Source organism: Nanorana parkeri, unplaced genomic scaffold, assembly GCF_000935625.1.
Source record: "Nanorana parkeri isolate BGI_ZX_2015 unplaced genomic scaffold, ASM93562v1 scaffold40, whole genome shotgun sequence".
Classification (NCBI taxonomy): domain Eukaryota; kingdom Metazoa; phylum Chordata; class Amphibia; order Anura; family Dicroglossidae; genus Nanorana; species Nanorana parkeri.
The window spans coordinates 1,291,386-1,309,261 of record NW_017306308.1 but is presented as its reverse complement, the minus strand read 5'-3'; the positions used below and the strand labels follow the sequence as shown (position 1 = coordinate 1,309,261).

Sequence of the window (17,876 nt, the reverse complement as noted above, 5' to 3'; positions counted from 1 at the left end):
CGCCATTTAAAGTGTGTGTAAAGCGAGGCTGGTATAAAGAAGACTGCAGAGATTTCCGTTTACTGTACAAAAAAGACATCCTCTGTCCTCGGTGCACCTGAAATAAATACATATCAGGAAAGGTCAGCATGCTCTACTTTTGCTGTCATGCCTCTCTTTGTTGTTCAGTAATAGCAGGCTCATTGAGGACAGCTAATATTCTTGGATAAAGAACAGTGTTCATGCTGTTCTGTGTATCTCTAGGCCAGGAGACGTGAATGTTGTTTGCCTCAAGCCTATGGGGGACCTTGTTGCCTAAAATGATATAGATCTCGTGTGATGTGATACCCCTAAGTTTAATATGTTTCCCAAATGTAATAGAATTGACAGAAAACCGAGTGTTTCGTTTATTGTCTCACAAGTGTCTTAAGTAAGAGGCTTTGTGTTGTGGCCCCATTATGGTTTTATGTGGACTTTGTATTCTGGCACATTGCTCACTTGTTTCTCAGTGTGTTGCTGTAAATCCAGCCTTGGCAAGGCGTAACATTCTTGTTTTTGTTCTTTTCTTTAAGGGAAAAATCTCTACACAAACGAATATGTGGCAATTAAACTGGTAAGTTCAATTTTTACTGTTCCTAGGGCTATAAAGTGTTTAATCGCATACCTCCCAGCTTTCATTAAAGCTGAACTCCAGGAAAACCACAAAATACATTTCAGGGAGCTGTTTTACCTACTAAATGTTTTGTAATTCTGTGAAGTCAGTTTGGTGATCCAGACATCCCAGCCAGGCAGCACAGCCAAGTCCTGCAACTTAAGGTTCTTTTAAAGCATATTTAAGATAGATTTTTTGTTTATAGTTAAGGTACTTGAATACATTTTTAAGGTTTGGTGTCACTTTAACTTATTTTTCCAAGAATACATTCCCCCCAGCCTGCTTGTTAGGCAGTGAAGAAGAGCTTTGTTGAAATCATTCCTCTGCCTTCTCTTAGCTGGAATAGCTGGAATATGTGCATGGAACAGATGGAAAAAGTGCAACAGATTCCTCCATCTACACTAAACTGTGTGGATGGAGGAATCCCCCACTGGGCCAAGCTTCAGTATCTTGCTGGTCGGCCCCGCTGGCTCTCAAAATACCTGAACAATGGCTGCATCCAATCAGATTGTGCAGCTATTTTGAGAGCCAGCGGGGCCGACTAGCAAGATACTGAAGCTTGGCCCAGTGGGAGATTCCTCCATCCACACAGTTTAGCGTAGATGGAGGAATCTGTTGCACATTTTCCATCTGACCATAGAAAATCTGCAGATCTATAGGTGTATGGCCAGCTTTAGTTCTGCTGTCCAGGGTACTTTAGGGCTGTTAAAGTACATGGCCTTTTTAAAAAAGAATACTTATAGCGGACCTTTATCCTTATCTTTAAAATAACAACAAGCACACCTTTTAGAAATGTTTAGTAATGACAACCTACAAACACATACTTCTAGATAATTGCCGGCTTTGTATTCTTTGCATACCTTATTTCTCTTTTCCCCAGTCTTCTGAGAGTGGCCATGTTTACTAAGGGCAGATTACTAGATCTCACTTTACTTCCTAGAACTCTGGCACATGTGACTGGGACATGTGACCATGCACATCATCTCAGGGGAGCAAAATGCTTTTCCCTGAGATCTCATGAGATTACAGATGAGATTTCCCAGCAAGAATCTGCTGATGTAACCTTCCCAGGATGCAATGCTTTGGCGCTTACATCATTTGTGCCAGAACTGGACCAGGAGGTAGATGAACTCTATTTCTAAGTAAATGGGAAAACAAGTTGGTTTTACTAATGAATGTAGGATGATTATAAGTTAGCATGCAGAGCTGCATGCTGCTGTGATTTGTAGTAAAAGGGGGTAAAGGTCCGCTTTATCTGTGTTTTTAATTGATATTTTAATATTCCCTGGAGTTCAGTTTTAAAATATAGTATTTGTTGCATTCCCCACATACACAGTCCTGAAAAAGTTAGAAGCTGGTCAGGTCAGCAGGTCAGATTTGAGGGCCAACAGCCTTTTCGATTATTTATTTTTTCCCAGGATGATGAATCTTTTTGGCAAATGTAACAGTGTGTCCCCAAATAGCATTTTTTCTTTATCTGCTAAAGCTATGCACATATTGATGAGCTTACATTTCTGCTTTATTAGTGTGTGCCATGACTGTTTGAGGTCTTGTTAGGCTGTTTCTTCATATTTTTACTGCATTGTACAGTACATGTGGGTTACTTTTTATTTCACACTTGTAAACATTCTATATTCTGTACCAGGAACCTATGAAATCCAGGGCACCACAGCTGCATTTGGAATATAGATTCTACAAGCAATTAGGATCTGTTGGTAAGTCTCCAACTTCAAAATTCATGCATTGTAGCACCCTAGCATTCTTTTCTTGCTGTACACGCTAGTGTTTTTTGTACGTGGCGTCTTCCCTGATCTCTTCCTATAGTGGTGTTACACGGTGTATGCCAAGATTGGAGAAGCCCCAAGTGTTTGGTATCCATAGTTGCAATGCTCTATACATCTCTGGATACACCTCAGGCCCCTCTGAGACCAGTTGGGACATAGATGTATGTGTTTCATGTGTACTGCTGTTTTGTTCCTCTTTGGAGTGGATACATGGAATTACTTCTGTTTGTACATCTTCAGCACTGATTTTAGTCAATATGTCTTCCAGTAATGTTTAGCTGGCTGTTTAGCCGTAGGAGAGAGATAAGCAAGCAACAAGGGAAATAAACATTGATGGATTTTCTTCCACTATGTATTGTATAAGCTGTGCACACTATATCCTCTGCATTACATAATGTTCAATGTTTTGTAGCAAATGTTGTGAACCGTTTGTTGTCCTGAGTTGCATTTGTCGTCATTTGTTATATAATTTTCATATTCTGTTACAGAGAAACAATTCAGGTTTGGTTTTGTATTATCTATCTTTCTTAAAGGGGGTTCCCAGGCTAATTTAAAATTGAGCCTTGCTTGCATTGCATGTGTTAAGATGACCCTGGTTCTGTTTAAAATGATGGGTGGATTTTAAGCTTTTGAACTTTTTCATCTTTACTGATGTGTAGCCATGTTTGAAACTTTTGTGGTTAACATGCCATAATTATTCTCATTCCACAATGAGACTAGTCCGATGTTCTAATTAGGAAAATGAGGAGGAAACTTTGTAAATGTCATGTCCTGCGGGGGTGTGTGTGTGTATAATATATATATATATATATGTGCATTATATTTACACACACACTCATGGCACCCCTGCATTTCTGACAGATAATGCACCACTTTGCGCAGAAAATTGTTGCAATTACAAATGTTTCGGCATTCATGTTTATTTCTTTTGTTTGTATTGGTATGACACAAAAAAGTGGAGAGAAAAAAGCAAAATCTGGCACATTCCATGCAAAACTCCAAAATTGGACTGGACAAAATGATTGGCATCTTCTCCAAATTGCAAGAAATCATTGCATTCCAAGTTTTTGTGGAAAAGCATGGACAATCTCAAGGTTACAAGTCCATCTCCAGAGGTCTTAATGGTCCTTTGTCTACTGTGCGCAACCTTGTCAAGAAGTTTACAGCCCATGGCACTGTAGCTAATTTCCCTGAACATGGATGAAAGAGAACAATCGATCAGAGATTGCAACTAGGGATGTTCAGATACAAGTGCAGATACTTGGCATTTTCATGAGAACTACCAGGCTTGCAGCGGTTGCAGCTGGGACCTAGCTCTGGCGCTCCATCACTGTCCTGAAATCATTAGTCCTGCGTTGTTTTAGAAACAATGACAATAAACAAAAAGGTATCAGTACTTGGACACGTACCAGTACTTGTACTTGAAAAATATTATCGGTGCATCCCTTTTATATATATATTTATAAAAACAAAATCATACATTAAAACATAGATGGAAAAATCTGAGGAGCTCCGTATGTTTCTTACAAATGACAGCTGCCTCCTAACTTTTGAATTTTTTTTTCTAGTCTAGTCCTGGAGCTGGAAAAGTATCTGTATGTGTACTTGTACCGAGTATCTGTGGAGAGCTCTAAAAAAAAAAAACAGTTGGGAAAAGGAACCCTTCCAATCTGAGAGAGCCGGAGCAGTTGGCTAAAGACGAGTTGTCCAAAATTCCTGTAGAGAGGTGTAAAACTAATTGATGGTTACAGAAAAATATTGATTTCAGCTATTTTTTTCCAAGGGCTGTGCTACCAAATATTAATTGAGGGTGCCAATAATTTTCTCCAGTCCATTTTTGGAGTTTTGCGTGAAATGCAGTTTTGGCTTTTTTTTTTTCTTCCTTTTTTTTTGGGTCTTACCAATGCAAACAAAAGAAATAAACATGAGACTGCCTAAACATTTGTAATTGCAACAATTTTCTGTCACACGTGGTGCAATATCTGTGCCAAAAATGTACCCCATAATACCAGAACTTTGATTGTGGTGTGCTTTTGTGGAACATTTCTGGCGTGCTGCATTTTTTTTGGGGGGGAGAACAGGAGGTAGAGGTTGCAGCGCAGAACCTGAGTAGAATGTGCACTGCCAATAAAAAAAAAAAAAAAAAAAAAAAAAGGTTCACAGTAGCTTATGTTACAACGCAAGGAGCTACTACACAGTGCTGTGTGTGTACTTGTATGTATATTCTGTGTGGGTGTATAATATGGAGCAAGGAGCTGACTGATGCTTTAGTCTCTTTCTTTCATGTTCTCTGTTGAGAGAGCCTGCTGCTGAGTGAAAAGGCTGAGTGCTGACAGAACACTTAGGCTGGGTTCACACCTAGGCGTATCGAATATGCGCGCTTGCCGAGATTCACGGTAAACTGCACGACAAACGCGAGTTTCCAAGTTGGTTGGGAACTGACCTTCGTTAGTGGCTTGGATGAGCAGATGTTTTGATTTAATGTTTTTTGACTTGTTGTAGAAATTCCTTGTTTGCTGCCTTGCAGAATTATAGTGAAGGACAGCTTAAATTGTTCCTGGGTGGCCTTCTCTTTTTCATGTCTATCCAGTGCAAATACCAGCTAGGCATGTACCTTACAAAATATGTCAGAATCCCTGGCACTCGCTAGTTCTGTACACAACTATTGCCTTGAAGTATATTCTGTGATCTGCAGAAAGCTTTTTTTTGCATTTTGAAAATGTTCCATTGTTTTTCAAATGGTATTACCAATTGCAACATCTGTTACATTATCAAAATCACTTTCCTATTTGATGACAGAAAACCAATAGCTCTAAAAATAGATTTACAGGAAGCTCTGCTGAAGACAGGATGTATTATATGTGCTTCAAAGCAAATCTGAATGCATACTTCTTGTAGTTTATACTTTTGGATATGTTGTAAAATTGTAGTGAGAAATGTATTGATAATATAGTACTACTTAGGTAAGCACTTAATGTTAATACTTGCTGAATTTGCTATTGGGTTTCTTTAAATTTCTTATTGATTTCTGTTTGAGACAAATGGCCAAATCTGTACCCGGCAAAGTGGGTAAAAATCACCCTTTATTTGATTACATGAGATAGTATAAGCAAATGACATTGTTAAAACATGTACCTCATACATGCCATGATTAAAAATCCTACCCCCAAGAGACCTAATGTAGGTTAAAGTGATATTAAAGGAGAACTATGAGGTGAGTGCTTTTCACTCATCCTCACAATCTGAGCCGACCTGTGACAATGAAACTGTCACAGGTCGGCTCAGTAGATCGGGAAGTGAGCGAACACATAACGGCGTTCGCTCACTTCTCGATCCTGTCACGGCTCTCTGCCGTGACAGGGGAGGGACTGGATTCCCCGCTCCAATCCTCCAGCTCTGACTGGCAAAACGGACGGGTGAGGGGGCGGGTACAGCTGACTCTGCCTCTAGATAGGCAGAGCCAGCAGTCACTCACGCAGCTGGGCGGATCCAGACATAATTGTCGGGATCCGATTCAGCTGTGGCGTCTCAGTATACCGGGAGCTACAGCTCGCGGTATACTGAGCTTAGGATGACGGGAGGACGCTATTTTGTGTCCTCCCGTTACCCTAAGGAGTGAGACCTAATGTAGGTTAAAGTGATATTAAAGGAGAACTATGAGGTGAGTGCTTTTCACTCATCCTCACAATCTGAGCCGACCTGTGACAATGAAACTGTCACAGGTCGGCTCAGTAGATCGGGAAGTGAGCGAACACATAACGGCGTTCGCTCACTTCTCGATCCTGTCACGGCTCTCTGCCGTGACAGGGGAGGGACTGGATTCCCCGCTCCAATCCTCCAGCTCTGACTGGCAAAACGGACGGGTGAGGGGGCGGGTACAGCTGACTCTGCCTCTAGATAGGCAGAGCCAGCAGTCACTCACGCAGCTGGGCGGATCCAGACATAATTGTCGGGATCCGATTCAGCTGTGGCGTCTCAGTATACCGGGAGCTACAGCTCGCGGTATACTGAGCTTAGGATGACGGGAGGACGCTATTTTGTGTCCTCCCGTTACCCTAAGGAGAACTATGGGGAAAAGCCCTAACCCCATTGTTCTCCTTTTTAAACCTTTGCTGTGTTTTGTTTGTTTTTTTAAGATAATTAGGTCCACACTTACATTGTTTTAACCTTCTTCTTGTTAAAAATTGGCTTTTAACTCTTGCAGCTGGTCCCCACATCCCTGATTTCCCCCCCTGCCTGTTTGTGGGTGTCTCTTTCAGCTAGCCGGCTTCAGCTATGAGAAAATATTGAAGATGATGATTCAAATTTCCTTTTACGAACTCTAGGTAGTATAGGGATTGCCATGTTTCACTGAAGTGCTGTGAGTTGGTCTGTGTGCCCATAACTGCAAGGGTAACATGTTTTTTGGGACGGTGTCTTCTAGTCTTTCAAGCATCATTTGCTGCAAATCATGACCAGGGCACATTCTCAGACCTAATATAGAGTGAAAATATGCCCGTTCTCTGTTCTAAGTGCTCCTCAGGGTGCGTTTAAAGGGCAGTGGTATGGCTGTTAAGAAAAAAGCTCTGCACATTTGTGAAGAACAGCAATATACCATACAAATGTGAATTGCGCTCTGCTGTCTTTGGGAGTCCAGAGCTGGCAAAGTGCATTAAGAAGGAATGGGAGATCAAAAATATTCTGGGAAGAGTCTGTTTTATGTGTCCCATCAGTCACATGGCCAGCTCTCTTCCAGTCAGAGTGCTCCAGACAACTCCAAGAAGTTTGGCATGCTTAATACAATGGCCTGCATTTAATTAATTGGCTGCAAAATTTTGGTTGTGGTATTGAGTATTACTGCTGAGTACAATGGAGAGCAAATAGTGATATCCACTCCTTGTTATTAATGCAACACTAAATTTGTGCTCAATTTAGTGTAGCAAAAGTCCTGCAAAAGACGTGCGTGTTGATTAAAGGAGAACTATGGGGGTCAGTGTTTTTCCCCATAGTTCTCCTTGGGGTAACGGGAGGACACAAACTAGCGTCCTCCCATTACCCTAAGCTCAGTATACCGCGAGCTACAGCTCGCGGTATACTGAGACGCCGCACCTGGAGCCGATCCCGACTTAGATGACGGGATCCGCCCAGCTGCGTGAGTGACAGCTGGCTCTGCCTATCTAGAGGCAGTCTCATTGTCACAGGTCGGCTTAGAACTATGAGGTGAGTGGAAATCACTCATGTCATAGTTCTCCTTTAAGTTATTTTGTTCCTACTGAACATCTTCCTGGGTCCAACCTTGTTTGATAGGTTACTGTAGCAGCCAAGGATTGGTATCACAGCATACACAACGGAAATATACCACCAGCACACTTTGTTCTTTAAGTGTAATGTATTCTAAAATCCTGTGATTTCACACTGCGGTAATGGTTTCTGTTTTGCTCACACAGTGCTATAAGTTGATCTTCATTGAAGAGAAGACTTGATGTCTTCTGCTTCTGTAGAACGAAGTCTCTGGCATACTTGATTTTCTTTTGTCTAATATGGGCACACAGAGCTATACTAGCAGTTAAAGGGTCAGTCCACCCAACTGGTATTTCAGTTTCATTGTCTCCTGAGGAACAAAGATACACAGAGACATGTGGGTCATGCAGCTACCTTTAGAAGGTTGACATTGCCCACCATAACCCACCCCTCACCAACGGGCCTACGTTTTATGCTACTGTGTTCAATGATCTAGGAGCTTTCTCCCCAGCTCTATTGAGGTAAAACTATATATTTTTATCTTCTATTAACATTCTTGGTACTTTGTGGAAATTTTCTTTCACGTCATTCAAGACTTGTCTCTGCACAGCAGCCATCTAAATTAGCTGATCTTCTGGGCTGCCTTGGAGGCGGTATCATGACCTCATGAGACTGAAGTTGGCAGGGGTTGCCTGGTATGTGACCTTCAAGCACTGGGCTCTGCTTGTGGCGATTCCAAGACACCCAATGTACTGGTTTGTTAGCTGCAGAGTGCTTAACAGGTCCAGGGCCATGACTCTGTTTTCCAGCATGTTAAAGACCCTGAAGACTTCCTTAGGAATAATGCCCAAGAGGTGCAAAGAGTTACTGGAATGTGACCTTCCGACACTGGGCTCTGCTTGTGGTGCTTTCTGGACTTAGCCCAATGTCAATTAGTTGCAGTTTTCAGAGCAGTAGTATAACCTTGTGTATAACCCAGTCCGTTACATCCCTGTGTAAGAATGCCTCAAGTAAGTTATTGAGCACTAACTCTTAGGCCTGGTTCACACCTGAACGCTTTGTAGCGCGTTCAACGCTCGACTAACGCTCTACAAAACGGTCAAACATCTAAATCCCATTGTATTCAATGGGTCTGGTTCACACCTTGTCGTATTTCCGCCCGCCCGAACGCGATACAAAACGGCCTACGCCCAAAGAAGTACATGTACTTCTTTGGGGCGTTTTGGTCTCGCGTTTCCATTGGGATACAGCCAAGTAGCCCTCGAAAACGGGCGTTTGTCGCGTGGTTTTTTTACCGCGAATCGCGGTAAAAACGCGCGACAAACGCGCATATTCAATACGCCTAGGTGTGAACCCGGCCCACACATGGCGCTTTCCAGGCCTGAGTATTAGGCTACTCTCTGGACTGTAATGCAAAAACCTTGTTAACAGTTATTTCTGCCATAAGCATTGCATGTCGGACATTTTCCGTTTGTGCTGTATCGGTTAAGCATAGAGTGCTATACAATTGCAAAAGTGGTTGTCACCCATTCCTTAGTTTTACTGTGATGCAGGTACTTTGGCATGTGATATTTGCACTGTTAGCACTTTTCAGACCTGTGAGTACTGGTCAGTTAGTTGTGGAGCACTACCAATGACAGAGCAGTAGTTCAATCTTTGTTGTATTCCAAGTTTCTGCTATTTTTCTTTTTACTTGAGGAAAATTGGCTTTCTAGTATGTTACTTTCGAACGGTGCACTCCACATTATGCGAAATCCTTTAGTTTATGAACGCTTTCATTAATATGAGCAAGAAGTATTGCCTATGCATAGTCAGTCTTATTTTCCTCAGGAAATAACAAAGGCAACTTCGTATGTTCACTCTGTATGCTGCTCCCTACGTTCTGCTCAATCCATATGCAATTGGAGCGCTTTCAGTATTGGGTTCAGCGGTCATCATTATACCCAGTCTCTGGAATTTTCCTGTTTTTAATTTACCTCCAGATCAAAGCCATCTAGATATGTGACCTATGTAGACTGCTCTCTGCATTGACCCGGTGCATTATGGGGAGCAAAGGCATTCTCTCAGTATGGTCTTGATCTTTTGGCCATTCGAGTACTTCTATGTTCAGGAGCAGAGGCATTGCCTCAATGTACATATTCTTCATTGATTACTTGCATAGACATTAAATTCTGCCATGGTGTTTCCCAGTCATTGTACTATGCCTTGGTGGCAGAACCCTTTTCCTTTGCTCAGAATCATGCTACAGCTTCTCTGTGCCCAATGTTCTGATCTCTCTTTCGCTAGATGCCTGTTAAGGTTTACACACTCCTGGAAACTGTTGTGGTTTTTTTTAAAATCAAATTCATACTGTACAGTATCCATGCATGGCACCGTTGCTCCCCCTTGAGGATGACCCTGTCCTTTGGCTTCTTCTGTGGGCAGCATCGTGACACAGAAAAAGGCTTTAGCGCAGCCATTTTGCTCTCTTTTAAATCTTTTCCCTGAACTGTAGCATTATAGCGCTGTGCACATCTCCTTCTTTCCTGCCTTCTGGAGGAAAAGATTGGTGCTGCTGCCTCCTTTTGGCGGCAACACTCATTGGTGAAACCATAACTAATTGGATCACATCCTTAAGAGGGACCCCTCTTCCTTGAATCTTGATCCTAGAGTTTTACAGCTACTTATGCTAATGTATGACGTACTTTGCTAGCACACTGCTGGCTTCTTAAAAGCCTTTTACGTTGGTGACATGCATGGCAGTTATATTTGTTCACATGCGAAGGGCACTATGGCTGCGTAGATAATTCCTTTTAAACAACGTCTTATTGACTTGTTCTTTCAGAGAACGTGTCTCTTTGGTGATGCTTTTAATAGTGGCATGCCCGCACCTCCTGATTCAAATTCTGGTTGTTCACTTTACTGTAGAGAATCTGTTTCTGACCTGGAAGCTAATTGACTGCCTTCCATTATGGCTTCATTACCTTTTTATGCAAGCAAAATCTCATTGGGACTGCCGGTTTTGCAGTCCTCAGCCTTTTGTTTAAAACTGTCAACTCCCAGTAAAGTCTTTAGTCTGTGTCTCTTCCAGATGCCCTTTGATGGTGGCATCGCCTTCTTTGCAAGTCCTTGGTTACTTATATCAAGGAAATCACTGTAGGCAAGAGTACCCTTTTACCGCAGTAGAGGAAGGTAAGAGTTCCAGCTATTGAGCTTTCAACTCCAGTGACCAAAAAGAGTTGCTTTTGTTTCTCTCAGCCCTCTGGTTCTAAGTCCAAGCCCAGAATGCAGTTCCTCCACTGTCCTCAAAACCTTCACAGACCGGCAATAAGCCTTTCTCACAATTGGCAGGGGCTCTTGTGGGGAGTGGGGAGCTCAAAGTGGGGAGACATCTGTCGGCCTTTGCAGCATGTGTATTCAGGATGTCTCAGATTCTTGGGTCCAGAAAGTCCTCTCCAAGGGCTACAAACTAAAGTTTCGGTCTCTGCCTTCACCATGCTTCACACTGCCCATGAACAGCTCCTTGCTCAGTGTGAAATAATCTTTGTTCCAGAACAGGAAAGGTTCCATGGTTTCTACTCAAACTTATCAGAGTCCAAAAAGCAAAAGGGAGCATTCATCCCATACTAGATCTCCATGTCCTCAAAAAGTTCCTTCGTGTTCAGAAATTTAGTATGGATTTTGCATGGTCAGTCATTGCCTCCCTTCACTTGGGAGATTTTCTGTCGTCTGTGACCATAAAAGATGCCTATTTACACATTCCCATCTTTCCAGCACAACCGTATCTAAGTTTTTGCTGTGGGTGCACATCCCTACTAACTTGTTGCCTTTCCCTTTGGCTTGTTCATTGAACCTTGGGTCTTCACCAAGGTACTTGCTCTTGTTCATACTCTACTCCACTATCAGGGCACTTCCATTGTGGGGTATCTGTACATCATCCTGTTGTGGGAACAGTTGGCTGAGGTTCTGTCTGCCAATGTCGATCGGATGGTGCACACCCTGTGCAAATTTGGAAGGATCCACAACCTGCAGAAGTCAGCTCTGTATCCAACACATTGCCTGGAATATTTGGGCCTAACCTTGGATACTACCCTGATCAGCGTTTCATTCCCTGGGCAAGCTCCAGTCTCCCCACTCCCATGCTGGGGCCCTGTGGTCCAGGAGCTGGCCTACCATTTGATTTTGCATGAGGTTCAGGGGCACTAGAAGTCCCGCTGCTCAAAGAGATGTGAACCTAATTCAAGCCTAGGAAGAACATTCCTGCTCTGACCGCTGTGCACATTTCAGGTGTTGAAAATTGTCAGTTGACTTCCTCAGTCTTCAGCGTCTTAGATTAAAATCAAAGCATTCTGTGAATGGACAAGAGGAGAGGAGGGGCAGACATATGCCACTACGGCTTAGTGCATGGGGTGCCCTAGGTCTCCTGTCACAGCAGCGGATGTATAGTGAGAGCTATACTTTCAGGCATGAATTCAAGTGAAAATATTAAAGCTAGTACACTGTTTTAACTTGTTTTTACACTGCAGAATTACAGGGGGGAAGCCTTAACCAGGAACTGAGCGAGCACTGTATATACTGCGAGTGAGTGCAGACGTCGGTGTCTTTCTCTTGATTCCTGGCTATGCGCCTTGTAGGTTTACTACACTTTGGTCGTTATACAGGAAGTGGCTTCATGACTCTGCTTTAGCCTGTTGCATTCTTAACATCGTAGAAAACAATGTTCTGAACTGCAGATTTTGCTACGTGTGGGGTGGCCATGTCAAGCATTCTAGGTCTGGGATGTGATGAAAGACACTTGGCTTGATTACTCACATTACATCACACGTGGTTTTTGTGTACTAGCTGGCAAGTTAATAAGATGACAGCTTTTGGTTCTGTTTTTACAGCAGTGGAGAGCGAAAGAAGGCAAGGCTTATATAAAGCGGATTTATCGTTGTAAATAAACCCACACTTATCAATTTTCACTCTGCATGTCATTGTCATAATTAATAAGTTTGTGAAATGGTGACAACTACTTTTGTAGTTAGGGACATATTGTATTGGATCAGTGCTCAGAGAGGTAACTTAGGAAAGTTACAAAGTCTGTGCCATAGGAACTGGCATGATGAGCGATCTAGTGTTTCACTTTGCCTAAGCAGTCTCTTGATGTTATAGGAACCTCTATAGAGACCTTGCAACCAACGCCTCGGAATAGTTCACCTGGTTTACGCTGGATTACCACTATTGCAGAAAAACATGTGCTTATAGGTCCTCCTGAAGAGTGTAAGAATCTTCATTAGACATAGAACGTACCTCTGTGACACACTGACTGTCCCCACCTTTAGCAACTCTTTGCAAAAGGGACAGGTTGTACCAGTGCTCCTAAACACTTGCAGCTGGCTTCTTACTTTTGTTGTGTAGAGCTGGACTACGCCTTTTCTAAGTTTTTTGTGAATTGCTCAAACCTTGCTTTGATGACATCTATAGGATCTTGATATGTTTATTTCCACTTATTGTGGTGTAGGATGTTAGAAGATTTGCCTGCAGTTGCTGCCACAAGAATCTTGGGGTCACTTACATGTTACAGTCTGACCATACACTCTGTGTACAATCAACTTTACATTTAATATTAAGGGTCTGTACAGACCACAACGCACATGTGTTGCGAAGAGTTTACACCGGATATTGCATTCTTTTTTTCATTTTCTGGGTTATAACCTGACATGACATGTCATGTGTTTGCACATGCTGTACATTTTTTCAGCTCTGCTAAAAGCAATGGAACCAGCTGGTGTAAACTGGCTTCATTGAATTTCATTGCTTCTTGATTGCTATGCATTGGGGATGCATTCCTCAACACATATGGTGTAATGGACCCTAAAGTTAGGGCCCGTTCACACCATCCAGCAGGTTCATCTCACTGTTCTGTGACATGAATGCACTGGACCGCTTAAAAGAGAACTATGGTGTAACCTTTGTATCCCTTAGTTCTCTCAAGGGTCACGGGAGGATATATATATATACCTACCGTGTATATACTATATACCTACCGTGTTTCCCCGAAAATAAGACCGTGTCTTATTTTCTTTTTTGCATGAAAGAAGACACTAGGTCTTATTTTCGGGGGATGTCTTACCTGGCTGGGGGAGGACTGGACGTCCCAGAAGGCGGCGTGCTGTTGCCGGTCCCGGTGTGATGTTATGCCGGTTCCATCGGGCGGCCGGCGGGAGTGTGGGCGGGGTGGGAACTGCGGCCGGCGTGTGGGCGGGAGCTGCGGCCGGCTGGCATGTGGGCGGGAGCTGTGGCCGGTCTTTACATTTAAAATTCAGTTTTATGTGTAGCTACCCCGAAAATAAGACCTAGCGCTATCTTCAGGGATTTCTGTAATAAAAGACCTACCACCGAACTAGGTCTTATTTTCGGGGTAGGTCTTATATTACAGAAATCACTGAAGATAGCGCTAGGTCTTACTTTCGGGGAAACACGGTAGATCGCCGGGGATGGATTCCGACAATACCGTCGCGATCCACCCAGCTGCGTGATTGACAGCGGGCTATCTAGAGGCTGAGCCTGCACCTCCCCCGCCCGTTCCTCCAGTCAGCGCTGGTGGCTCGGAGAGGGAGGGGGGGGGAATCCCTGCAAGGAGCGGTGACTGACGGTAACCACTCACTGCAGGGAAACGATCAGGAAGTGAGCGGATCGGTGCATGTTTCTGCTCTCTTCCCGATCAATAGAGCCGACCTGTGACAGCTTCTTTGTCACAGGTCGGCTCCAACTATAAGGATGAGTGAAAATCCTTTTAATCAAACCCTCTCTGCGTTCTGTGGCGGGAGGGGATGTGGTGGTGCCATTCATTTCAGTGGCACTGCAGACATGCCTCCCGCCCACAGTGTGATTGCCTGCCCCAGGAAAAGTGTGGTACGGCAATGCCCTGCTTTTCAGTGCGGTGCGATTGCAAAAAATAGTGCATGGATGATTGTGTAAATAGTGGTGCCTGTGCAGCTTTTGGGGGTGTTCACAAATGTCGTCAGAAAGAGGAGTCCCAGCTGTAGTATTTCACCTTGTGACTTGCTACAAATTTACGGTGTTGCAGTCCGATCACCGGGGTATAGGAGACTAGGAAAATTCTTCCTCCTGCTTTCAGGAAACTGATGACCTATTCTCAACCTAGATAGTCACCTGTCTATAGCTCAAGAATTTCTTTTAAATTCTGAAAGTTAGAGTTCTTTATTATACTATTGCTATATATTGTGACAAGTCGGGTATTGTTTTTTTTTTATTTATGCAGACTTCCAAAGTGACTGGCATGGGCAGCACAGTGGCGTAGCAGTTAGCGCTTCTTACAGCACGGGGGGTCCCTGGTTTGAATCTCGGTCAGGCCACTATCTGCAAGGATTTTGCATGTTCTCCCAGTGCTTGCGTGGGTTTCCTCCCACACTCCAAAGACATGCAAAAGCGCTGCGTAAATTGTCGGCACTATATAAATAAACATAATAATAAATGTATATGCTTATGTAGATTACGAAAACTCAAGGCTGGCATTCTTTGCTTGAAAAGAGAGAAAAACACGTGTTCGTACATTCCCTAAAAACGTCTCAATTGTGTGAGCCATTATTAATCAGTAGGAATGTAGGTTTTTTCCCCTGTCCATAGTTGCTGTAAACAGCAGTTGAGACTTCATGTGTTGAGAATAACTAGTGGTCTATGTATTGATGGTTGTATCTGATGGTTCTGTTAGATCTAGCTTTACTCAAGTCTTTTCCTGTTTATTCCAGAGAGTCTGCTTTTATTTAATACAATTCATTTAGCAAATTCCACTAGATATTTGGCAAAGTCAACGACCGAGTCATCTGAAACTTTAAGGCATTTCTTTTTGCTTTTAAAAGTCTTACATTGGATGTGCTGCTCGGTCTTTTATAGTTCTACAGTTTAATATCTGCTTCAGTGCTTCAGGAGTGTCCTTGATTTTAATAGAAGCATATGTTGTGGAACATTTCAGTGGGTGCTTGCTTGTATCTGGTGGTGAATAAATATAGCTGCTTGATTGGCATGCATGTCTGTTGAATGGGTTTTTTTTTTTTTTTTTTTGCTCATCTTTGCTTTACTTAGAAAAACCAAATGTTATTCTTTTCAAAGCTCTAGCAGGTTTTCTTGTGCTTCACTTTACTGCATTTTATGCAGTAACTGTGCTACGCCCGATGCAATAAGCTTCAGTGATGATTGCAATAATCGGCGGCCTGTGCGGTGGACACGTCGGGAGCAACGTGCGACTCAGGCCGCGTGCGGAGCCCCGAACAGGCTAAGCAATCGATAGCCGACGAATCGACGATCGAAAACGTTGCCAACGTTTTCAATCATCGATTTTAATCGACTTAATCGATTAACTGTTGCAGCTCTAATATAATCTAGTATTTAAAGCCGTAGCTTCTAATGTAATAATAGAAGACATTGGTTTCCATTCTATCTTAGCCAATTAACTTCTTTCAAGCAGAATGTGTGTCATTATAGCGAGTCAAATGGCAAGCTTTACCTCCTCAGCAGATCGCATAAAACCCCACTAATAAAATGTTATATGTCAGGATATGGACAATTAAATATTTGCATACTAATAGCAAGCCATTAATGAGCTTTAAAACAAGTGCTTACTAATCTCTATAGATGCAGGCGTTGTGGAGCAATTCATCTTCAAACATTAAGCAGGAGCACCCACATGCCTGCCCCGTCCCACTGCAGGACCCCTTTCCTCCTAATTTCTCTTGCCCCGATTTATCTCCATGTTTTCCTTCAATACCCTCCTACGCTTTTACTTTCCTCTATCCCTCTAACTTGTGCCCTGCCTCCATCCTCCATCGTCAATGCTAAAGCCTGATGAAGGGACCCTGCGTGGTCCCGAAAGCGCTTGTTTGGTCATATGACAAAAAACTTAAGCTTTGGCTATCTTAAAAGGACTGGTGTGCTGGTGACATTTCTACAATTTTGCTGCCTCCATCCTTCTCCCTCCCCTTTCCATTTCCTACCTTATCTCATGCACATATCCTTCTTCTCGCCAGTTAACACTACTCTAAAACAGAGGTTCAAAAAGACCGGCACAGTTATGGGATAGTTGCTGGGGATTCCTTGACATGGAATCGTGTTAGTGTGTCAGATGTATTACTGTTGTCGCCAAGTAAAAGTATCTCCTGTGCAACTGTCTTTACTATCTCCAGTATTTTACCATTTCCATTTCATGCGACTACTTACTTGATGAGGCATGATGATGTGCACCTAATGTATGAACCTGTATCTCTGAGCCTCTTAATTTAAAATAGCACACAAAGGTGCTGGGCATTTTCTACCTTAATGCAGAGAATGCATAAGGTGAAAAATGCCCTTCCTTTAGTACTTCCTTAATGGAAACCTGTTATTTTGGCCTACTGCCTTGAGATAACTGGTGACTGAATGGAAACTAATTTCTCTATACTTGCATAAAACCTAAATGGATACCACTTCTAGATTTTATTGTAATATTCATACTGCTGCAAACTTACTGTTTGTATTCCTAATTTCATATTGTATGCAATGCTCGCGGACAAGGTAAGACCTGTACGCTGTATTCCTGAGTGTGGCTCGGGGTTACCGCTTTGGAAACGCGTGGCAAAACGCCCCAAAGAAGCTCCTGTACTACTTTGGGCGTAGGGCGTTTTGCAGCGTGTTCCTATGCGCTGTAAAACGGAAGTTTTACAGCGTGTAGGAATGCGCTGTAAAACACCCAGGTGTGAACCAGGCCTGAGACTGTCCAGGTTTTTTTTTATTTATTTTTTCACTTGTATTGTCAGTAAAGAGCTCTGTAACTGTAGGAGACTAGTATTTAAGCATCCTGTTGTTATGGTAACGTCTTTTTAGAAAATACTATATAAGCCAAAATTCTACCAATTTTTAGATCCGATTTATATGAAGTTACATAACGGCAGGGCTTCTGATTTGATATTTGGACATGATTGTATGCCAAATAGAGACCCTGTTTTTCTTCAACACACACTCACACTTACACACTCACACACACTAATTAATTTGAATGGGTGACAGTTGCTGCATGTAAATGGCAGATTAGGTATTCCTGCAGGAAAACGCAAGTTTGTGACACAGGAATCCCTAATCGTACCTGAAATATAGGAGCCTAATATACACACAGAAAAATGTAAGCCCCCCTCCCCACACTAATACACCCCCCTGCACAAATAAAATACACTTCACCCCCCCTTCTAAGCCCCCCGCACACATTTAATACACTGCACCCCCCACAC

General features: G+C 42.8%; 1 protein-coding gene across 5 annotated transcripts in view; it reads left to right on the top strand.

The window, feature by feature from the left end:
- CSNK1G3 (casein kinase 1 gamma 3) overlaps window positions 1–17,876 on the top strand; it is a 101,899-nt gene that overhangs the window by 17,772 nt on the left and 66,251 nt on the right. For all 5 annotated transcript variants that reach the window (XM_018571149.1, XM_018571128.1, XM_018571142.1 and 2 more), the window contains exons 2-3: window positions 552–592; window positions 2,277–2,346. In XM_018571149.1, the coding sequence (XP_018426651.1) occupies window positions 552–592; window positions 2,277–2,346 (111 nt within the window). The remainder of the gene's footprint in view (window positions 1–551; window positions 593–2,276; window positions 2,347–17,876) is intronic.